We start from the raw sequence: 25,676 nt of genomic DNA, 5'->3' as shown, positions 1-25,676 counted from the left end.
CAAAAAGCAACCAAGAAAATGACCCACAATGTTAGGGACAAGCAATATCAATAATGACATTGAGTGTTAACTTCCAGGATTTAAACGGAAAGATCGGACCACGATAACACTGCAAATTCAACAGAAGAGAGATTAATTACATAAGACTAAACTGGTGAAACAGAATTTTACGGCTTTTGAGTAAAACATTACTGATTTTTTTAAACTATGCTTCATTTTTCCAATTTAAGGATTTTGCTTTCTTTTGAGCTGTTGATAGGTTCAGCAATTTGTTAAAGTGTTTTTTCTTCTTGTTTCTTTCTTTCTTTCAATGGAAACATAAACTTTTCTCCCTTCATGACCCCTCTAGAATTGGAAAATATTTGGGAGTAATCTTATTTCATGGCAGAAGGCTTTTGCATAAGTTCAATAATGCCTGTTGCCTTGAATCAGAAATTGGAAATATTTGTTATTCGACAGGGCTTTGACTGGAATGTCATATCTGAAGATTAAACCAGAAAACTGTGGAACTAGGGTAGATCTCAAGTAAGCCAAGAGTAGCTCTTAGAAAGATGGCCTGGCACTGTAAGCAGCTCTGCTTGGTAGAGAGGATTAGAGAAGCTATCTGTGGGACCAGCAGTTGATGTAATGGCTATGTCGCTGGACTCCCATGGAGTCGACTATGGTTCAAGTCCCAGACTTGGTGGCTTAAACTCACTCTGGGTGTGTGTGTGCATGCATGCCTAAGATCCTGAGAGTAGAATGGAGGAGAAGGGATTGTGGCATGGCCATCCCTCCTGTGGGGTGATTTTGCGCTTTCTGTCTTTCTGTCTCTCTCTGTCTTTCTGGTGAGCGCACAAACTCTATAGCAAAAACCTCTCCTGCCCCCAAGTGAATGAATGAATGAATGAATGAATGAATGAATGAAGCTATCTGAAAGAATTCGTACCATAAGATCACCTGGACTTTTCCAGCCCAGCATTGTAATCAGTAGAGGTTGTAAAAGAGCAGCTATAACCCGAGGATTACCTTGAGGAAGACTTTGAAGGAAGAAAAAGAGACTGATCTTTGCTAGCAGATGGTATATCATAGAATAGTTGGTAGGCAGGGCTGAATTGAGGTTTATGTGTGACTAGTGTGCTGGGTGTTTGCTTTCAAGAGATTGAGTAGTTGATATGAAAATATTTTCTCAAACATTATTTAAAACCATACTATCTCTGTTGTTATAGGGTTACAAGCAAAATTATAACAAATATTTTGAATTTTTGAATTTTGAATTTTATTATCTTTAAAGTTCAGTCTTAAAAATTTTGAAAGTTATTTATTAACTGTCAAGACAGAACTGTGGAGAATGAACAAATTTTTTTTTTATATTTAAAGCAAATGTGAGAATATGTAAAAATAAATAAATGATTAAAAAAAAGAAAAAAATCTTAAAAAGGAAGTCCCTGTTTATAAGAAAAATCTGGAAGTATAAAAGCAATAGAGGAACCAGCAGTTGGAGTAATAGCTATGTTGCTGGACTCCCATGTACTCGACTGTGGTTCGAGTCCCAGACCCAGTGGCTTAAACTCATACCAGGCATGTGTTATCATCCCCCATGGGGGGCAGTGATATTTTGCTTTATGTCTCTCTGTTTCTTTCTGTCTTTCTGGCGAGCACACTCACCCTATAGCAAAAAAATCTCTCCAAAAAAAAAAAAAACAATGGAATATATGAACAATTGTGGTATAAAGTTGCTGTTTTATCAATATCTGTGAGTGAGTTGTAGAAACACACATGCTTGAGATGGAGAACCATGAAATTATTTTGAATTATTCAGAAGTTCTCCTCACACTCGCCCCTGGTCCAGGTAGGATGGCAATGCCGCAGCTCCTCTTCCACTCTCCTCTTGGGATTTTGGGCACATACACACAGTTGGCATGATTTTCAAGCCACCAGGTTTGATTTTCACACCATGAAGTTGGCTACATGCATACCTTAACTTCCATACCGCCTGCTGGTCCTGGTCTCAAGTTAACTTATAGCAAAGTATTTTTAAAAATTTACAAACTTTAAAATGCATTATGGGAATCAGCGGTTGGCATAATGGCTATGTTGCTGAACTCTCATGTAGTTGACAGCGGTTTGAGTCCTGGACCTGGTGGCTTAAACTCACGCCGGGCTCATGTGTGTGCATGCCCAAGATCCCAAGAGGAGAATGGAGAAGGAATTGCAGCATGGCCATCCCCCCCGGGGGGGGGGATAATTTCTTGCTTCCTTTCTGGCGAGCGCATGCACCCTATAGCTAAAACCTCTCAAAAAAATTAAAAAAAAAAGAAAAAAAGAAAAGCTTCATTATGAATATTTATATTTGAAAAATACAAGTGAATTCTGTGTATTTAAATACAGCAATTGCAAAATCAGAAGTTAATTACCTTTTATCATCCTGAAATCACATGAAGGCAAAAGAAGGAGATGAAACAAAGAAACAGACAAACAAAAACAAAATTCTTATTAAACCACAAAGAAACAAACAACAAAAGCTCCAGACCACAGAACGAGAGAAAGGATTGCTAAAACCTGTGAAAAGCGTGACCAAATGTGTATTTGGGACCAAATGGAGAATGAATACCGAGGATGCAAAATGCAGAGTCAGAGAGCACCCTTCTTGAGCGGGATCCATCTTAACATGCAAACTTCACATTCCTGTCTTTCCGTGGGTGCCTCTGTTGACAACAGAAGATTCTCTGGTCTGATTTTATTTTGAAAAGCAGAGGACATGAGAATCTACACATTGAATCACCATGAAAATCATATTTGTAGGATACTTTCTTTGTGGTGGCTTGGACACAGATGAGTTGCCATGCAGAAAACTGTACAACCAAAAGTCTGAATTATTTTAGAAGTAAAGGCTAAACCTACTCATACCCAAACCTTGAGCACAAACACGATGCCCTATGAACCTGTTGCAAAAATCATCTTGTCCAGCAAAGTGTCATCTATTATGGAAATCAATGGAATAAAGGGGAGAAAAAAAAGCCTTTCAAATTGCATAATAAGCAAATTTATCTTTAACCCAAGACTTTTTAAAAAACCTATTGAAAATAATGAAAAATGACAAAGTGCCACAAATGGGAAGGAGAGGTTACAAACTTCCCAATGGACATTTGCGTTCAGATAGTAAATTTCCTATGCAGGACAAATAAGACCAGTGACTGATCCCAGGGCCGACCACCAGCCTCTCACAGAGGCGTCTTACGTTAGTCTACCTTCCATTGCCCTGTGCAACACAGATTCTCCTCTGTGCTGTGTGGTTATTGCCATCCCATGCAACAACAAGGGAACTCATTTGGTGGGTCTGATGTGGTCGATGCTGGCCAGGGAAGTGCTGCACATGTGTGGCACCATCTCCTGTGAACACCCGTGGGAGGTCATGCCTGATATCTACTTCTACAGAGATCCTGAAGAGATTGAAAAGGAGAAGAAGGCTGCAGCTGAAAAGGCTGTGACCAAGGAGGAATTCAGGGTGAATGGACTGCTCCAGCTCCTGAGTTTACTGCTACTCAGCCTGAGGTCGCAGACTGGTCTGAAGGCATGCAGGTGCCCTCTGTGCCCATCCAGCAGTTCCCTACGGAAGACTGGAGTGCTCAGTCTGCCACCGAAGACTGGTCTGCAGCCCCGACTGCTCAGGCCACTGAATAGGTGGGAACAACCACTGAGTGGTCTTAAATCTGCTCTTCACAGACTCTTACAAAAAGTGGAAATAAGGAAAATAAACAACAGTTTATAAAAAAAATGCAATTTACAGAGAAAATGTAATTATTAGAATATCTAAACATCAAAATATAATGTGGAGATTCACTAGGTAAAATTAAGAGCTAGGGTGAGAAAATAATTGAAATGTATTTGTGATACAACACTTCATTAGCAGTTGTTTGCGTCCCTGGGCAATGGCCTGTTCCTTCTTTGAGACATCTCTGTCTCCCTCAATAAACGTTACATTCAGCCAAAGAGAAAAAAAAACCAAACTATTATTAGCCTATTTTTCAGGTTTTGATAGAATAAGTAGAAAAAATGGTAAACATGGATAATCTAAAGTAAATTTAATACACATATGCACATACTCTCTCATGCAAACAAAACAAAATGTTTAGTGTCTGTGGAACCCTCACAAAAATTGACTATATATTAGGTCAAAAAGGAAAACCTATTAACTACCAAGGTACATACAAATTTTTCTGATACAGAACAATTTATAAATTAATAGCAAACTTAGAAAACACATTAATTTGGGACCAGCAGTTGACGTAACTGCTATGTCGCTGGACTCCCAAGTAGTTGACCGTGGTTTGAGTCCCAGACTCGGTGGCTGAAACTCACACCGGGCGCATGTGTGTGCTTGTCCAAGATCCCTAGAGGAGGATGGAGGAGAAGGGATTGCGGCGTGACCATTCCCCTTGGTGGGTGATTTCTCATTTTCCCTCTCTTTCTGGCAAGTGCACGTACCCTATACCAAAAACCTCTAAAAAAAAAAAGAAAGAAAGAAAACATATTAATTCTCTGCTATCAGTAAATTGAACATTGTTCTTCTCCAAGAACCTTCTTTGATCAAAGAGGATATTCAAAATAAAATTTCCTTTTTTTTTTAACTTCTCTTTCTTCCCAGCTTTATTGTGGTATAATTGACAGTTAAACATTGTATATATTTAAGATGTAAAATTTTGTCTTTTGATGTAGGTATTTGAAATATTTAAAATGATCGTGATAATTAAGTTAACATATCCATCACCTCATAGTTACCATTATTGTAAACTGTGTAGTAAGAACACTTAGAATCCACCTTCTTAGAAAATTTTAAGTGTTGTTAATTATAATAACATTGCTATACATTAACTCTCCAGAATCATTTCTCATTGCATAACTGAAACTTCATACCCTTGGACCAACATCACCCTATTTTTCTCTCCCCGACTCCCTGGAAACTACCCTTTTGCTCTTTGTTTCTGTGAGCTGACTATTTCAGATTTCACATGTGAGAGGCTATACAATACTTGTATTTTTGTGTCTGGCTCATTTCTCTTATTCTGCAGGCTCACTCATATTGTTACAAAGAGCAGGATTTTCTTTCTTTTTAAGGCTGATTGTATATACTCACTACATTTTCTTTATCTCTTTACTTGTCAATGGATGTCTAAGTTGTTCCACATCTTGGCTGTTGTGAATAATGCTGCAGTGAACATAGGAGTACAGATATCTCTGTGACACAGTGATTTTTATATTTGGATATATACTCAGAAGTGGATCAGTGGATCACATAGTAGTACTATTATTATTATGATTTTAGATTTTTTGCTATAGGGTGCATGTGCTTGCCACAGAGACAGAGAAACAGGGAGAGAGACAAAGAAGTGAGAAATTCCCAACCAAACAGGGAGAGAGACAAAGAAGTGAGAAATTTCCAACCAGGGGGATGGCCATGCCATAGTCCCTTCTCCTCCATTCTCCTCTCAGGATTTTGGTATGCACATATACATGCCCAGTATGTTTTTCAAGTTGTTGGATCCAGAAATTGAACCACAGAGTTGGCTGTGTGAGATTCAGTACCTTACCACCATGCAACCTGCTGACCCTGGTAGGTTTTTGTTTTGTTTTGTTTTGCTTTGTTTGGTAGAGGTTTTTGTTATAGGGCGTGTGCACTCGCCAGAAACACAGAGAGAGAGAGACAGCCAGAAAGTGCGAAATCACCCCCCAGAGGGGATGACCATGCTACAATCCCTTCTCTATTCTCCTCTTGGGATCTTGGACACATATGCACATATGCCCAGCGTGAGTTTAAGCCACTAGGTCCGGGACTTGAACCATGGTTGACTACATGGGAGTCCAGCGACATAGCCATTACTCCAACTTCTGGTCCCGATCCTGGTAGTTTTTTAAGAACATTTTTGAGGAACATTGATACTATTTTCCATAGTGGATGTTCCAATTTACATTTCCACCAATATGTGGGAGAATTTGCTCTTTCCACATCCTCTTCAGCACCCACTTTCTTTTGTCTTTTGCTAATAGTCCCTCTAACAGGAGCAAGGTGACATCTTATTATGGCTTTGATTTGCATTTCTCTGATGATTAGTAATGTTGAACAGCTTTTTGTGCATCTTTTGGCTACTCATATGCCCTCTATTCAGATTCTTAGCCCATTTTTTAGCCAGATTTTTCCTAGAGTGTATGTGCTCACCAGAGAGAGACAGAGAGATAGAATGTAAGAAATCACCCTCCAAGGGGAATGGCCATACCACAAACCCTTCTTGTCTGTTCTCCTCTCAGTATTTTGGGCACAGGCACATGTTCCTTGTATGAGTTTTAAGCCACTGGATCCAGAACTCAAACTGTAATTGACTTCACAGGAATCCAGCAACATAACCGTTATGCCATCTGCTGGTCCCTCTTTGCCCATTTTTAAATATTTTTTTTCGCCTCTTGCTATTGAATTGTATGGATCACTTATATATTTTTGATGTTAACCCCTTATTCAATCTGTGGTTTGCAAATATTTTCTCTCATTTCATAGAGTGCCTTTTTATACTGTTTATTGCTTCTTTTTCTGTGCACAAGAATTTTACTATGATATCCTTCTACTTACCTATTTTTGGCTTTGTTGCTTGTACTTTTGATGTCATGGTCAAATAATTATTACCCAGACAAATACCAAGATTTTCCCATATGTCTTCTCTTGTAGTTTTATGGTTTCAGATCTTACACTTACATCTTTAGTCCATTTTTAGTTGATTTTTGTATACGGTATGAGATAGGATCTAATTTTTATCTTCTACATGTGAATATTTAGTTTTCCCAGTACCATTTGTTGAATTGTGTGTTTTAATACATTTGTCAAAGAAGAGTTGACTAACCATAATGTATGGATTTATTTTTGAACTCTGTTATGTTCCATTGATTTATATTTCTGTTTTGGGGGCAAAACCATGCTATTTTTATTACTGTGAATATGTAATATAATTTGACATCAAGAAGTGTAATGAACCCCTAGCCCAAATAAAAGGGAGTTGGAGGATTTAAGTTCATAGAATTCAGAGTATCTTTAAATATTATCTTTTTGTCTTGTTTATGTCTTCCGATTTTATTCTATAATGACAATATATAACTCTTTAATAAGACCGATACTAAAGCTTTTAAAGTAATAAGAAATTCTACTTGAAAAAATAAAATTTCTATCTAGAAAAAAAGGTAATGAAATAATTATCTTTGTTTATTTCTTTACTTTTTTTAAATGTTTTTTTTTTTTCTTTTTTCTATAAGGCATATGTTCTTGCTGGAGAGAGAGGCAGAGATATACAGACAGAAAGCAAGAAATCACCCCTCTCCCCACAGAGAGGATCACCATTCTGCAATCCCTTCTCCTCCATCCTCGTCTTGGGATTTTAGACATACATGTCCATGTGCCCGCAGTTTCAAGCCCGCAGGCCCAAGACTCATACTGTAGTTGACCATGTGGGAGTCCAGCCATGCAACCGTTATGCCTTGCTGGTCCCTCTTTTCACTTACTGCCTATTAAAACTTAGAGAATACAGTTTAAATAGTCCTTGGAAGGAAATGACTTTAAAGATGCTTAAGAAATAAATAGCAAAGTAAGAATGAGGAAAAAAAAATCAATCAATTAAGCTTTCAGTTTGGAAAATTTAAGAACCATAAAATGTTATTTGCTTAAGAAAAAAAAATACTAAAATAAATGAACTCATAAGGATTGGAAAAAGATAAATAACTGGAAAGCAGAAAATCCATAAAAATCATAAATATAAATATGTTCTTTGAAAAAATGTATAAAATAGTAAGCTGTTAGCTAAATAATTCAATTTAAAAGAAAGAAGATACAAAAATGAAAAACAAACATGGAAAGAACTGGCAGTATATAGGCCACTTTCTCAATCTTAGACCAGAGAATTTGAAAATCCAAATAAAAGGACTTCTTGATTTTGAAAGTTTATTCTGTAAATGAGCCAGTGACAGAGAGCCAGCACCTCTGACAGGGTCTTGACCGTGATTCTCCCTCAGCTCCACCCAGCCCAGAGTCCAGGCATATGCACATGCCTGGCATACTCGGAAAGGTCTCTAGATAGGGACCCGCAAGCTTTGTATGTGGATCTGTCTCACAAGGCATTGCATTTTACTGCTGTGCCATTGTGCAGCTCCCAAATGAATACTTTTTAACAAAAATATTACTTTCCAAGGAATATAACTTTCTAAAAAAAGAAAAAAAAAGGAAATGAAAATATGAACTCTAGCAATGCAGGTACCAAAAGAAGAACAGAAGCTCTAGGTTACAGGGGAATTCTAACAATATTTTAGGGAAAAAATAATTCTATGGAAAACAGTTATAGACTACAGTAATACAAAGGTATCTTCCAAGTTATTTTATAGCAGATGTAATATTGTTTTCAAAACTTGTCAGCGACTGCACAGAAGGAAAACTTCAATCCAAACTCTATTACGAATATCAATGCAAGTATCTCAAGTATCAACAAGAATTCAGCAGCATATTAAAGATCAGCACACCCTAAGTAGGATTTATATGGGTAATGCATAAGAAAATAACATAATTATCTCCCTAGGCTTCAAGTGCCATTTTTGTTAAACAAAACTATTAAGAATTTTCAGTGGTGGATGGTAGTTTGAACAACATCTCTGAATTTTGCTCTTCCTAATATTCCTTAGAATTACTGTAAAGATGTATTTTTAAGTATGAGAAGTCTTTTAAAAGTTAATGGAAAATGTGTATTATAAACAAAATAAATTCATACTTTAGTTCCATTTCCCATGGACTTTGTGAAGTCCCTTTGTATGGAAAGAAAGGCTAAGTGACATAGCAACAGAATTTTAGATGCAGAAACTATCTAGATGAGCAGAAGCTGGCATGACAGATGTAAGAAAGCCACATCCTATGCCAGTCATGGGAAAAGCTGAGTACCAATCCCATTTCTACTTGAGAATTTTCAGAGGCTTAGGATTTGGAGATGCCTTTTACCTTGAAAGAAAGGTAAAGGAATGGCAGCTAAAATGAAGATCAGCTAAAAGCAATGTAATCAGTAGCTCTAAGCAACTCATGTTTCTCAGTAACTGACTTTCTCCCATTTTAAGAAAATAGTTCGCGTGCTAGAGAGAGGAAGAACAGAATTTCTGGCCTGGCAGTCACCTGGCACAGTGGAGGGCAGTGAAATTCCACTGCAAACAGGGGGACTGGGTGATAATATGAAGGCTTACTGCTGATGTATCCTATGTCTTCTTCTGTTCACATCTCAGAGTACCTGCAGCCAGGCCTTCATCTTTTAGCCAGAGGACTTGAAAGTCTTCGTTGAAGGGACCAGCAGATGGCATAATGGTTACATTGCTGGACTCTACATGGCAGACTGCAGTTCAAGTCCTGGACCTAATATCTTGAAACTCGTGCGTGTGTGTGTGTGTGTATGTGTGTGTGTGTGTGCATGTGCACATGCGTGTGAGTGTATGTGTCCAAAATCCCAAGAGAAGAATGGAGGAGAGAGGACTGTAGTGTAGCCAAACCCTTCAGGGGTGGCGGGGTGTGGGGGGGGGAGCATTTATAGCTTTCTGTCTCTTGTGAGCACATGAGCCCAATAACAAAAATTTCTCTAAAAGAAAAAAATAAAGGTCTTCATTGAGGAATCTGACCAATCCACAAAACAAAATCCTTCAAATGATTGAGATTGGGCTATACCATGCAGTGAAATTCAAAAGAGCTTGATTCATGTGTTCAAAGTTTCAAAGAGTTTTTAATTCCTGATCCCAAGACATTAGTGGACAATTGAGGATATCCAGAGAAGACCTGCAACATAAAATACCAAACTAAAACAAAATAAAAAGTAAGATAAAAATGGTATTGGAAACATTACTTAGAGAGGAAAAAATCTCAAGAAAATATTTTGCAGAGATTAGATAGTGCCCCCACAAAATTAGAGCAATACTAAAAAAGGGGGGGTACTTAGAGAATAAAAGGAGCTCTTGGAAATTGAACACATGTAATATATGAAGAATGTAATATAAAAGTTGAGGTGAGATGACCAATCACCTCAGTTGGACTCACAACTGAAAATATCCCATTTCTGGGAAACCTCTCTGTCCCGAGTCACTACTTGGAGGATAAATTAACAAAACTCTTAAGCTGTTGAGAAAAAGGTAAAGAGATGATAATTAGAGGAGTATAGAGGAGGTCCAACGTCCAGAAAGAGAAGGGAGAAAATAGAGGTTCACAGATTTAAGAGCATCACCAAGTCTCTACCATACTAAAAGAAAAGAAACCCACACCAAAGCACATTTTTGGTAAATTTTCAGATTAGTGAGGACAAAAAGAAAGCCTTTGTGCTTTCTTTTGTTTGTTTCTTTTGCTGTCTCTAGAAAGGAAGAACAAACAAGATTATCATCTAATTGATCAAAAGTCAGAATGACTTTGGGCTTCTCAGCCATACTGGTCAGTAGAAATCACTGTAATAATACTTTCAAATTTCTGAAGGAGGCATGGTTGCAGTGGAATAATCACTAGGGTTCTGCTGCATAAGATGGGACCAAACTGGAAATCTGGGTTCAAATCCCAGGCCAACCTGAACGGGCTGGGCACCATGGTGAATGCTTTTGATGTTGGCTAGCTAGGAGGCTAGGGAATAGGATCACAATGTAAAACCCTGCCAAAAGTGCCTATATCTTTCACTCTCTCTGTCTCACTTTCTCCTCCCTCCTTTTCTTTTTTCCCCCTATTTCTCATTAAAGGGAAATTCTTGGAAATGATTTTTCAACTTAGAATTCTATATCAAGTAATTAAATGTAAGGATAGAACAAAGTTTTCAATATACAAGCTGTCAACAATTTGCTTCTGATACTCCATTTTTCTAGGAACCTCTTTTAGGGCTCAATAAATACAGAAGGAGACCAAGAAAGAAGCAATAAGATATTGGAAGTGAGATTGAACAGAAGAGAAGGGCAAAGACAATTCCTAGGACATTGGTAAAGAGAATCATGGGTAAACAACATAGGCAAAGTTTAGAAGACAGCTAGTACAGACTGGAGCATATGCCCTAAACGATATAAACACTGAGGCAACCTGAAGGTGCTCAAGCGAGCCTGGTCAAGATTCTTAGCTCTCTTTGGTCTATCCAAGTGCTAATAAAATTATGCTCTCTCTTCCTAACTTGCTGACTGAATAAGCTGAGTGTGCCATCTGACCCTACAGAAATATTTGGGTTTGACCTACTGAAAACTAGAGTTTGGCCATAGCGAGCCCAGAGGCATAAAACAGAGTAGCACATATTCTCCAAACGATTCCTCCTGATGGAATAGAACTTCATCAGATTCCCTCATGTGGTAAACGCTCTGCTTCCCTTTGATCAGTCAAGCTTGCCTTGCGATGTCCTGAGAAATGATTCATGAACTCTTAACAAAAACACCTGAAGCCTGAATGTAAATCAGAGACTCTTTCAGGCCACCTTTTTCTAAACATCTCCAACTGTCAATAACAGTGCAGCCATTTTTAGTCATTTATTTGCCTGAGAGTAGGTGAACTTGCCAGTAAGAGATATAGAGAGAGGAAGAGAGAGAGAGAGAGAGCATCCTTCAGTGGGGTGTGGTCACACACAATCTTTCCTCCACTTCTCCATCCTGCTGAGATCATGGGCACACACAGATATGTCTGGCATGTTTTTCAAACCAATGGGATCAGGATTCAAACTGCAGTGAGCCATGGAGTATCTGGCTTCCTGTGCAAAGGGCTTATCTCCTACACCACAGACTGGCCCTACCCTTTTCTTATGCAACTAGTCTTGTGCTTGCTATTCAGGTTTCATATCTTTCAAATTTTACAACTGATTAAGAAATACAATTAGATGCTGAGAAAATGATAACTATGTGGTTAAAAAAAGAACAACAAAATTAGTTCACTAAGTGTATATACACTGAATGTGTGTATGCTAAGCCAGTTTCTTCTTTAATGTACAAGTTACACATGTTCTTATTAACGTTGGCTACTAGATGAGGCCAGCAGATGGTGTAATGATTATGTGGCTGGATTCCCACGTAGTCAACCCTAGATGGGGCTGGCAAATGACATAGTGTTTACGTTGCTGGACTCCCACATAGTCGACCACTGTTCAAGTCTTAAACCTGGTGGCTTCAAACTCATGCTGGGTGTGTGTGTGTGCATGCCCACAATCCTGAGAGAATGGAGGAGAAGGGATTGTGTCATGTGGCCATTCCCCTGGGGGGATGATTTCTCACTTTCTGTCTCTCTGGCAAACACATGTATCCTATAACAAAAAATCTCTCTAAAACAAAAAACAAACAAACAAACAAAAGTTGGCGATTAGCATAGTTGTTATTGACCAACAGGAGAGGTGTTAGCTAATGAAGTGAGACAAAATGAAATGAAAGTGTGATAACTGGCAATTAGATGATAAACTCATCAACACAGTAGCAGTGATTGTAGTAGAATCAACTGAATGACAGCTATAACCAGTAGGATAACTTGGTAATGTATCTTTGTGAAAAATCAATAGCTTTAATGTATTGATAATAGAAATATTCTAAAATTGTCATCAAATATAAAACAAAACAAGATAGAATATTATATAGGAAATGTCAGCTTTTTTATAATAAGTGTATGCTTGTGATGTATGTGAAATAAGAATATATATTTGTATTTGCTTGGTTAGTAAACCAAATACTTGAAGAACAAACAGGAAACTAGTAAAACTAAAACACACTTATTTACCCTTTCAACGTATAGGGGGATAAACCCCCTCATTCTGCAAACTTAAAATCCCTAGCGTTACCATTTTTTTTTTTTTTTGGAGAGATTTTCACTGTAGGGCGCGTGTGCTCGCCAGACAGACAGAGAGAGACATAGAGACAGAAAGCGAGAAATCACCCCCCAGGGGGGATGGTTACGCCACAATCCCTTCTCCTCCATTCTCCTCTCGGGATCTTGGGCACGCACGCACACGCGCCTGGCGTGAGTTTTAAGCCACCGGGTCTGGGACACGAACCGCGGTCGGCTACGCGGGAGTCCAGCGACATAGCCATTACGCTAACTGCTGGTTCCCCCTAGCGTTACCATTTTTAACCTTCTTAAAATTTTCTACAAAGTAAATTTTGAACCTATTGCTTGAATATATAAAAAATGGAACACTTCCATTATAATAGTCATGCACAGTGTAAATTTTAGAAAACCAGTGGATAGCTTAATGTTATATTAAGCTTACATTAAAATAGTTTTTATAGTTGAATTTATGTGGTAATGGAATGTCATTTTGATCAATACATATCACTTTACACTAAATTTCTGCTTTGCATAAAGTCAAATATATTCCTTAATTGCTATGAAGCAGAGAAATAATGGAGTACATTATTGAACTCATAGAAAATATCACATTCTTTTGAAAATTTAAATGTTAATGCATTAAGTTTCCACAATATAAGATATCATGTTTGACTCTGAGGGCACAAGGCTGCTGGTTTTATGTTGTAGGGTTCATGTCCTAAGGGTTTTAGTGTGATCACTATCAACTATTTTATGTGTAAAATTTCAGAAACGTAACATATCTTTATATATCTGCAAAACAATTCCTTGTATAGATATACACAATGTACGTAGGATCCTTTTGCAACTTTTCTTTGAAGGCTCAAGACTTCTTGCTCTTGTGGTTTCTGTGTTCTAGTCTTGTAATTTATGACCTTACTTACTAGCTTTCTTCCTCAAAGCTTTTGGCATGCATCCCCTTCCTATGTTAACAACCTTCTCTAGTTATGTCTTAGTTTTCTCCTCTATGTTGAACTCACCTATTTGCTGCACTGCCAGGTTCCCTCCATGACACACTGGAATTGAAGACCTCATTCATTCTTGGCCTGATCCCTTAGCCCTGCTAAACTCAACTCTCTAGTTTACTACACCGTGAACTAACCCAGTTCTTCTCCTATACTCATATGTCAATACCCTCAGTAATGTCCTCCTTTTCTTCTTTAATTTCTTCCAGACCAAATCATGAGTATCTTCAAATTAATTTTCACTGTTCTCTACCCCTTTAATAAAGATTTTTCTATCTTCTTCCTACTCCCTTTGGGATGGACTCTCTCCTTTCTCATACATTGCACTTCTCAATACTTTCAAAAATAAATTTAACTCCTTCAGGAGACACTGTTTTGTTCTGTGTAAGAGGCTGGAGGTGGGTGACAGCAAGGAATGACTCAGAGACAAATAATACACCATGACTGCAGATGTGCTGCAAAGGATGCCTCCTCAGGAGGAGAGATTATCTTCTTTCTAGAAAAGGATTTGGACATATATTTAGAGTAGATCTAGTTCCAAGTATGCTTGACTTTGCCCACTAACATACTCTTTCTGCCTTTCTTCTTCCCAGGATGTGACAATCCCTCACAAGCCTGTTTCGCTCCATCCTTTATATCAGACTAAACTCTATCCTCCTGCTAAGACCCTGCTGCATCCACAGACCCTCTCACATGCTGACTGTCTTACCCCAGGACCCTTCAGTCATTTGTCCTCTTTTTCACTGAGTGATGAACAGCAGAATTCTCATACCCTCCTTAGTCACAGCGCATATAATAAGGTGAGAATTCCCCTCTAATGGATATCATACTGTGCTATATCGTTCAAAACGTAAATGAGGAGGGAAGTTCTATATGAAGAATATTTAGATATTTAACATTTAAATGAATTAAGGATATTAAATATTTGTGTTAAAGCACATTACCTTATAAGCAGTTAATAATTTATCATGAAAATAATAAAATGTATTTTTCCTCTCAATGCCATTTTCTGATTTGTGTTCCTCCATGTAAAAATTCCAAGAGAATGTAAAAGCCTTACAAAGTGCCATTATTAATTTATGTTCTAGTCTTAGTTCAATGTTCTTAAAAAGCTTCTTTAAATTATTCTGTTTTAATGAGAAGGCACTTATAATTACAATCAGTGGGTGAAGAAATATTCAGAATTACTACGGATACCTGCAAAATAATATTAACAATTTATTTTAAAATGTGCTTATATTCTTCAGGGCTTATAGTAATTAGATATATAAAAATAATGATGTGGAATATACATATATGCACACATATGATGTATATACATACCTACAAACACATATATACACATATTCACAGATTATGTACATATGTACACATATATATATACACAAAAATATATGTGCATATATATGTACATATATATGAAATAAAACAAGTAAAAGATTTGCATAATTAGCTTTGGAAGCAACCATAAATGTTCTATTGGAAGCAAGCAACCGTTACTCCATTGGGCTTACATGAAAGTGTTCTTTGCTCTTCTACCTGGCTAGAACAGATTTTCAGATCATGAAACCTTTCCTAAAAGAATTGACTTAATCTTTGACTTTATCTTTTTTCTAAAATTCAAAATCTTGTTTAAAAGCATTTGCTCTCAAAATTCTCTGTATCTAATGAAATACACTTTTATACTTAGAAATTAGTCAAGGTCATCTTATAGAAGGTTTTGAATACTCCTTGGGCCCTTTTTTTGGTTAAACAATGTTATTAAACCTAGCTTAAACATAATCAATCTCACTATTATACAAATAGTTCACTTTTTTATGTTTTTAATGTAATCTATGATGATTATAATAATCCCTAATTAAAAAATTTTAATACCTATTTTCTTCCAACAAAATGTTTTGGGATAAAGTACGGGATGATGTTTTATGAATTTTGTGTCTTACTTTTGGTCTAAAAAAAGTATATCAAGGAAAGTACAATATTTATAAAATGATTTAATGCTATTTGACATTCTCTCTGATTCGATACTTTTCAACAGCTACGCAATCTGTTTAGTTATTAAATAGTTAATAATACTTGATTGAGCCAATATACAGTGTGTTCTAGATGGGAAATCTCATTTTATATACTGTAATGATGTAATTTATATACTGTGAATGAATATAAGTAAGTAAATTTAAAATTAAAACATAGTTAATATACTGGTTATATTCTGATAATATAACTATTTTCTTATAAATTGTCATATATGACAGGGTTATGATTATATTTTATAGATATCAATTTTATGAGATAGCTCAATCTTTGACATTTTGATGGCTTTTCCTGCACCCAGTGTGAGTTTTAAGCTACTAGATCTGGGTCTCGAACCGTGGTCAAGTATGTGGGAGTGCAATGATGTGAATATTGTGCCATCTGCTGGTCCCTCTTTCCTTACTTTCAAGATAGAACTCTATAATATGATATTGGCTTGGCAGATAGGTAGAATAGGTAAAACAGAAGGGAAGCCATGATGAGTCACTGATAGAAAGACTAGAAAACTGGTTAACCTACTTTGTCTTGATGAAACAACATTCTTCTCTATCCTTTTGTCCCTCTTGCCACAATGAGCATTATACTCTATTAAGGTAAAGCAATCAAAACCAGAGACCTAGAACCAGACAAGTTCCGAGTATGGAATTTTGAATCACCAGGCATAATGGAAAGCACAAGCTAAGATAAGCTTAAAAACCAAAAAAATTACCCTCTATACATGAATCATACATGGGGCTAAGAATGAATATGTCCCCTACCTAAAGAATGATGAATGAAATCAATAGAAACCATAATTAAAAACAAAAGGGCACCCATACTATCAGCTCAGATGACCGTTACTTTACAAAACCCACTACTTTCCCCCAAAAGGCCTTATAAAAACTCAGATACCTGATCCTTCAAGGGGATATTCATTTCTTCTTTCCCTCACTGAATAAAATCTGCTTGCTTACCTAGGATCATGGCTCTCTTTCTTTGTGAGCTGTGGACAAGGACCTGTATCCTGCTGCAGGTGCTGGGCCTGATGATCTCCTCACCCTCTGTGTTTTCCGTGTCAATATCACATCATGTCACATAATGATGTTCAGGTATTTTCCTTTTTATCTGAGAATGAACTAGTATTACCCATCTTCCTCTCTCTTCACCAGTCTTATTAAGGAAGATATTCCTCTTTCTTCTTCTTTAAGCCTTGAAAGTGATATAGTTCAGTGGATAAGAGTAAGAGCATGATATCTCTAGTCAATCTGTCTGACTTCATTTCTTGACCCCCATCCCTTCCAGGTCGTAATGGTGTGTAATCACCTCTACCTCCTATGCTTCTATTTACTCGTCTTCAAAGTGGGGGTGGTAATAGTACTCAACTCATTACAGTAATATGGGAATATGATAGACTATTTAGAACAGTGCCTGGGCCGTGACAAGAACCATCTAAGGTTACATCTTATTATTACTAAAATTTCCTAGATTGTTATTCTTATCTCTTCCAGCATTCTCATTCATTCTTTCTCATCTGACACCTCCCCTTTGTATGCAGAAACCTTAAAAAAAAATGAGCATTCTTTTTCTCAGTGATGCTGCAAACACAGCAATTTCAAGATTCCTTTCTCTGAAAAGGGTCAGTAGCCACTATCTTTGTTTTCTTTTTATGAACTCTTTAACCCATCTCGAAAGCATCTGACCTTCACCTCTGCTGCTCAACTGATATTACTCTGTGAGGGGTCGACTGCTTGTCAGCAACTTCCACTAAATTTCTTGAGCCCTTCGTCTCTTTTATCGCTCTGTAGCATTCAACACAGTTGATCATTTACTCCTAAATTTCCTTCCTCACTCTGTTTGTGGGATAATATGTGCATTCTAAATCACAGTTCCTCGGTTTTCTCTGTGGAAACTTCTTGTTCTTTTACCTCTTCTTTCTAGTTGTCTCCCTTCAGCACCCACTCACAGGCCTCAACGATTATCTTATTGCAGATAAGTCTCAAACCCACACTTCCAATTCTGTATCTCCACTGAGATTCTCTTTTATACCTGCAGCTGTTTACTTACCATCTCCCCTGGGATGTCATGCTGTCACTTCAAAATAATCATTCATTTTGCTGCAAACTAGTAGCTTCCCTACTTCTATCAATAATGCCAAAATTTCTAGTCCCTATACTCAAGACTTGATTCATCTGTTATATCATTTTTTTTTTTTCTGCTTTGGTCCTATAGTTAGGCTTTCACCAAGTTGAATGGGTTCTCCATTTGGTTTGCCTGTCATATTCTTTCACACTGTTCTTTATAATTTTTCTACTTTATTTAAACTGATTTACCTAATTTCCTCCAAGGATGCCTTGGTTATTTTATCATTTGACTAGCTCATACGATGCATTTCCCCAATATAAAATACCTTCTTACTTTTCTTCTTACATATATAAATAATTCATGAGTTTTAAGAACTAGTCAAAATGTTTCTCTTTCTCTGGGAAGTTTCTCTGTGCATCAACGTGTAAGTTAATTTTTTTTTCTCCTGTCGGTTTCTGTAATCCTCAGTCATGCCAAACCATCTTGTGCATAATATAGATTCTCTTGTGTTTGTCATGCTTGTCTTAGTGCCCATCTAAGGTAGACATGCTTCATAAACACACTTCTTTTCAACATGATATATTTCGCAATGAATACATATTTATGATTAACAAGCCTTGAAATGACCCAACTGTTACACTAGGAGTCCCAGATAGTTGAATAATTAGGATTATTTCTATTTTAATAGAAAACTAAATCTGAGTTAACTTAAGGATTTATCAGCACCTCTAGAATAATTTCAGTCAGTTGAGGATATCTCTTTTATTGAAGACTGTATCTTATTTACAGAGAGCTGATGGGGTACAGTGGCATGGGAGAATAGATAATGTGCAAATATGGAGGCAGGGGGCATCCAATCTTCTTCCATTATATGTGGATTCTGGAATTCACTGGGGTGTGCTTACTCCTATCTGGTGTATGGTCATTATTTGTACAATGTAGGCTACATCCTTTTTCCTTTACTCACATGGCATGCTCAGAAGGACTAGGTCAGCTCTTTCTGTGCCCCTACTGCATACATGAAAAAACATTGATACCTACATGCTGGGAGCAGGTAAAACTCAGCGATGCTGTCTCAGAACCATCACTCTAGAAGCTCTATGTGTTCTTCTCCACACTTTTATTTCTGATCCCTTCGCCGTGGTGAACTCCAAAAGAGTCTGTATTTGTGAATTTGCCTACTCGCTAAAATATATCATACTCACTATGCTTGCTTTTTTGGTCATCTGTGGATATGTACAGAACTGGGAAAATTTGAGTCACCTGTACATGTTTCCAGCTGAGGCTGAACAAGGCAATAATAAACTATCTCATTTCAGCTGTCATACTGTGGTATGTGTCCTTTCTGTGGTCTCTAAAACCATGGTTTTTGTTTTGCTTTGTTTTGCTGGGGTCTTTTGTATTGTGTTTTTAGCATTTTTATGCATTTTGTTTGTAACTTTGCTGTTTAAAATGACCTGATTATAGTATTGAAGTGCTGTCTACTGTTCCTTAGTGCAAGATATGTGATATATCATACAAGAAAAATAAACATGTCAGGCAAGCTTTTATTAGGCATGAATTATAGTGCTGTTGGGTATGATTTCAGTATTAATGAACTGGTAATATATTAAATATGTGTCTTTAAACAGAAACACACAGAAGACACATTATATTTTTGATTTGTTGATGAAATTGTGGCTAGAGACTAGTGGAAACTTAGTCCTGTATTTCCCCTAGGAGCAATAGTTCAATATTAGCTAATTCTGTGTTCACAGTGGATTTAGAGGACATAATTGGTATACCATAAATAGGTCTGAGATAACATTGGTGGATTAATGATACATATTTTGTATATGAATCTTATGTTTATTATCTAGAATCTTATGTTTATTATCAAAATTTAAAGTCTAGGCTCCTTTAAATCAAAACCCTGGCTATCAAAACTTAAGGATATTTATTTTTGATGTGATATACATTAGGCTATGTTTAATACTGAAGCAATTAAGGAAATACATACTGTGGTGTGTGGGGCTACTCTCTTAAAATCATCCTGCATCTATAGCACTTTCTGCCAATTTATCCAGCATTTTGCAATGTATCTAAATGTTTTTATCTTCGAAGTTGGTAAAATACCATGTACAACATGTCTGATTATGTCTAGATTAAGGCCTGCTGGAGTTCCTCCTTTATATTTGAGAATTTAGTTCATTTAGAAAAAATTACTCTTCCTGGGAACCAGCAGTTAGCGTAATGGCTATGTCGCTGGACTCCCACGTAGTCGACCGCGGTTCGTGTCCCGGACCCGGTGGCTTAAAACTCACGCCTGGCGCGTGTGCGTGCATGCCCAAGATCCCAAGAGGAGAATGGAGGAGAAGGGATTGCGGCGTGACCATCCCCCCTGGGGGGTGATTTCTCGCTTTCTGTCTCTATGTCTCTCTCTGTCTGTCTGGCAAGCGCACACGCCCTACAGTGAAAATCTCTCCAAAAAAAAAAAGAAAAAATTACTCTTCCTAGGCACCACTGACATGATTCCATAGGTCATAGGTATCTCGATTGTTTTCTTGGCCCCAGGTGAGAAAACTAATGCATAAATAAAATATGTACATCTAATGTTTATCATTCTCCATAACTTTATTCTTTTTTCTATTTATCCTTTGTCTTGGTTCCTTCTATCCTCTACTCTCAAAATCTCCAAGATATACCTGTCTTTTAAATCAATTCAAAATTTCATGCTTCTAACCTTTCAACATTCCAAATTAATTGTTCAGTTTATGCCTTTCTTTCTCTTTATCCCAACTACATTTTTTCACCTTTTACCCAGCACAACTACAGGCTGTTAGACAGGAAGTAATCTCTTAGTGTTGTCTCCTTTGAGTCTTTACACTGTCAATTAGCACCAGCAACAAATGAAAAAACACATGCCCAGTCTATGAGTAGAACCCAGAGGGGTGAGGACTAAGCCTCACAGTCAGAATGACTTTTCTGATCTGCCGGAAGGAGAAAGGGTGGATGTCCTGAGCAGGGAGACTATTTAACAGTGAAAGTGTGAGGGGCTTTACAGGAAAGAATAGGATCTTTATAGGCAGAGAAACAGCTCTGAAGCCTCAGGAGAATATTCACAGTCATCTTTGAGGATATCTTCTCTTTCATTTTCAAAAATATATTATTTTGGTTTTTACTTTGTGATGCACGGCCATTTGATTTCACTTTCATGTCTCAAAATACACTATCTTTGTAACTGTGCACCATTTTATTTCAAAATATAATGCTCTGTGTTCTGAAAGATAAATAAATATGGTAGATTTCCTTACATATATATTCTCCCGTTTGGTTCTACTGCTGTTAAATTCTACAGTAGGTTTTTATGCAAGAGCTAGTTCTGGTTTTTCCCAGAGCTTTTAGTTTGAATATTTCATTGCTTATCTCTGGAGTAGCTTCTTGAAAATTCTCTTCCACTATAGCTTCCACCGGAGAGAGTCAGTCATCTCCCCCCTCTATTCTTTTTTTTTTTTTTTAAGTTTATTTAAAGAAAAAGAACAGACATTGCCAACAGGGTGTTTTCTACCTTGATCTACCCCCCAGTCTCAGCCACCCTGCATCACAGGCATGCATGCATGTACCTGGGATGTGAACTCAGAACCTATCCCATGTGGGTCCTGCTGTGTTACTGCTGTGACACTATTCAGCCTTTCCCACGTTTTGTTCTTGCCCTGAACCCTTCATGTCCCTGATCACTAGCACTCCCAACTCCAGACATCCCAGGCTGCTTGACCTCTGGTAATAATGTCTTTTACAGAGATAGAAATATGTATTGATACATTACTAGGTAGATGATCATTTGCCTTGAATAGCCCAAGACAGTTTTAAAACATAATATGTATTTTTCTATGTTTTGGAAGAAATTTTATTTGTAAAAAACAATTGAAATAATGGAGATTTTTTTTTTTTTTTTGGAGAGATTTTTGTTATAGGGCACGTGCGCTCACCAGAAAGACAGAGAGAGACAGAGAGATAGAAAATGAGAAAGCGCCTCCCAGGGAGACAGCCACTCCACAATTCCTTCTCCTCCATTCTCCTCTCAGGATCTTGGGCATGCACGTGCATGCGCCTGGTGTGAGTTTAAGCTACCAAGTCTGGAACTCGAACCGTAGTCGACCACATGGGAGTACAGTGACAGCCATTATGCCAGCTGCTGATCCCTGAAATAAATATTTTATGTCTGCCACTATACTAAATCATTTTAGTCAATAAAAAGAATTTTTAATTTTTTTATAATTTTAATTATTTTTAGTTCCCTCCTTAAATTAAGAAGTGTCATATGATTTAATCAGTATAAATTCATTACTTAAATGTAAGTTAAAATTCATCTGGAGAATACTTACAATAAGATACCAGTTACTAAACTTATTTTGTTGAATCAATGACTTGTTTTATGTATATATTTGAAAAAATAATTTAAACTCTTACTTTAGCTTCCTTATCTATAATGACAAAAAAAAGAAGTCCGTTGTAAGTTTTTCCTTACAGAATCAAGTGATAAGTACTCAGTTTTCTATATTCTTCAGGATCAAGATATTAGTAGAATTCTGTTGCTAGAATGAAGAAATAATCTCTCAACACACCTAGTAGGACATTACTCTCAAATTAATCTGTTCTTTCCTTGAGCTCTTTCTGAGATTCTTACATTTGTATTCCTTTTCATTTCCATTTCTCACTCTTCTTTCCTTCTGTACCTGAGGAACTATTCTAAAGCAGTTGATATGTGTTTTCTTTTTGTAGACTGTCTCTCAAAAGTTGCATTGTTATTTTGTGTACATATTAGTGAATTTACATAAATGCTATAGGACCACACACTTCGCTCTCTTTAGGTCCCCTCTTCCCAGCTGTACCATTAGAGCATTGAGTTTGGCTTCAGAACTAACTCTAGGTCCCAAATTCTGCTGAATTGCCTGTGGAGCTTTAGCAAATTGCCAATTCCTGAGCTTCATTTCAAACATCTAAATTCAGAATCTCTATGGACTGAGTGATCTCGATTTTTTTTGGGGGGGTTGTTTGTTTGTTTGTTTATTTTTGCTAAAGAGAAGAGAAAGGGAGTGGTTGAGGAGAAAGAGAAAGAAAGCATTCCTCAGGGAGCATGGCCATGTGACAGTATCTTTTCTTCTGTTTTCCTCTTGGGATTTTGGGTAAACATACACATGCACCCAGCATGTTTTCAAGCTGCCTGGTCTGGCACTTGAACCTCACAGTTGGCCATTTGGGATCCAATCACTCTAACCACCTAACCTAACCACCACACCACTGGCTGGCCCCATGACCTCAAAGTTTTTAACCTCTTAGTAATGTTTATGCTTGTCTTATGATAAGGCACTTTTCCTCTTTTGCCTCTCAAGTTCTCTAATGATTCAGAAAGGAAATAAAGTTCCTTGTGAAAAATAACTTTTAAAAAACGATTTATATTGACATGTTTATAAGTGCTAGCTTATAGACTGTTTTACTCATAAACCCCTAGTAAGTAAAAACAAACATAACTGTTAAATAATGTATATGAGAGCTAAGGTAAAAGAATTTTATATTTTATTAGAGTCACTTTTAAAATGCTGGGCTGAGTTCTTAATCAAAATTGTCCCCATGAGTTTGTAACATTTACAATTGTGTCTGAGGGTTTACATATCCAGTACTTGTGGAGTTACCGAATCAGAAGGTACATTTTTTTTTCAGTGTACTACTTTAATTATTAAAAGTCATTTCTCTGAAAAAATATCACAGCTGCCAACATGTACTTTCTTAAGATTTACTACTTAAGAAATTAAAGTTGCCTTTTTCACAAAAATATATTTCACGTTCTAATAATCCTTTATATTAGAATTACGTTTCTGCTAAGGAAAATGAAGCATGTTACTTGAAATGTATTTTATCTTTATGAAATGTCAACAGAACATTTATGGATCAGTTTTTATTAGCCCCTTTCCTAAGCAGCCACTCTTGAGATTATAGATTAAGAATAAAAAGGCAATATAACTCATCTGCAATAATAAAGTAGGAGAGTGAGAAAAATGTAGGAAGTTTTTTTTTGTCCAATCGCATTCATTATTCGTGTATTTTCTATGTAAAGAATTACACCACTTATAATAAACCAAGGGTGAGGCATTTATTAGAATAGGCAGGAAACCTTCTAACAAAGTGTGTTATGAATGAGAAATCCAGTGTAGGAGTAAGAGGAAGAAACACAACAATAGCAGTAGCTAGCTAAGGCCTTTTATCATTGCATGGCTACTTAGGAGACTAAACTCTGAATGTACTGAAACCCAATAAATAAAATATTAATGTTATAGGCATCCTTTCAAGCATAGGTTAGTTTTAGTGTTATTTATTTATTTATTTTTTTTGAGAGGTTTTTGCTATAGGGCACATATGCTTACCAGAAAGACAGAGAGAGACAGAGAGACAGAAAACAAGAAATCACCCCTCAGGGAGGATGGCCCTGCCTCTATCCCTTCTCCTCTCAGGATCTTGGGCACACATGTACACGTGCCCAGCATGAGCTTAAGTCACCAGGTCCAGGATTCAAATCGCGTTAGACTACATGGGAGTCCAGCAACAGCCATTACACCAACTGCTGGTCCCTGGGTTACATGTTTTAGTAGCTCTCCTGAAAGGAAATTCCCTTTTCTGAGGTTTCTTCTGTTATTTTTTTAAAAGATCAAATAATAGAAGTTAGTACAGATTATGACTTCTCTGGAGGAAGGAAACTTGAATTCTAAACTTTACCTATTGGTACAAAGACTGAGGGGGCTTTGAAATAACAATGTGTTGTCGTTTTTTAATGTAAGCTGTAGATATTTAGATCTAAAGATGTAAAAAATATTTTATAGATCTACTTTAGGAATAAAGCAACACCCCTTTAAGATAAGCAGTTTATAAGTGCACATAGCTTCAAAATGACAAAATGAGCACAAAGTTAGATGATTTGGTTCAAGGTTACAAAAATGTCGCTTCATAGCTTAATTCCCTACAAGAAAATAGAGTATAGCCTTTGCAACTTTTTTTATTTCAACATGAAGTCTAGGAACCCTGGAGTCTGAAAGTTGACAAAGCACAATTATTTATTCCTTTCACAAGGTAAATTCACAAAGGTAAATTAGGTGCCAAGCATTGTGTCCATGCTGGCTAGGTACTGCAAAACAACCAGAAGTATGAGCGGCCTTCACTAGGTACTTATTTCCTACTTAGAGAAAACAGAAATTAAAAAAGAAGAAACATGATGGCTTAATGATAATTCTGACAACTGCCATATAGAAGATATTCTGGCAGCTACAGGTATACATCGTGGGGGTTCTGAGCTACTCTGGTGAATCAGAGAGACTTAATGAGGAAATGATGCTTATCTAAGACCTGAGAAAAAATAAAGGTGGGGTTGAGTGGAGCATTCCAGTTAGAGGGAACAGCATGAGGGGAGATTTCAAGGCAGGAAAGAAAAGTCACAGGGCCAAGTGAGAAAATGAAAGCCAGAGCACTGAAGAAGCTAATGGAGTCAGAAATGAGAGTAGTGAGGCTAACAAGAAGTAGCACTGCAAGATATCTAGTTCCCACCTTCCTGGGCATAAGGGGTCATCTGAAATGGGAAGAAGAAACAGAGTGTGCGTTGAGGAGTCACTGAAATTTTGTGAGAAATAAACATATTTAGAGAAATTAGACATGCCACTTCACAAAAAGTGTTTTCTTTAAATTTAAAAATAATTGTAAAGTAAGTTTTTTCCCTTTTATATACATATGAAAAAACTGAGGTTCAGAAAGTATCAATA

The 25,676-nt window shown here is 37.0% G+C and overlaps 1 protein-coding gene across 1 annotated transcript in view; it reads left to right on the top strand.

The window, feature by feature from the left end:
* The window catches only part of MLIP (muscular LMNA interacting protein), a 162,664-nt gene that overhangs the window by 115,282 nt on the left and 21,706 nt on the right, over positions 1-25,676 (top strand). The window contains exon 12 of the mRNA XM_014583036.1: positions 14,391-14,597. Within this exon, the coding sequence (XP_014438522.1) occupies positions 14,391-14,597 (207 nt within the window). The remainder of the gene's footprint in view (positions 1-14,390; positions 14,598-25,676) is intronic.

Source organism: Tupaia chinensis, unplaced genomic scaffold, assembly GCF_000334495.1.
Source record: "Tupaia chinensis unplaced genomic scaffold, TupChi_1.0 Scaffold144010_1, whole genome shotgun sequence".
NCBI classification, from domain to species: domain Eukaryota; kingdom Metazoa; phylum Chordata; class Mammalia; order Scandentia; family Tupaiidae; genus Tupaia; species Tupaia belangeri.
Note: the sequence above shows the minus strand (reverse complement) of the source record. Positions and strands in the feature narration are given on the sequence as shown.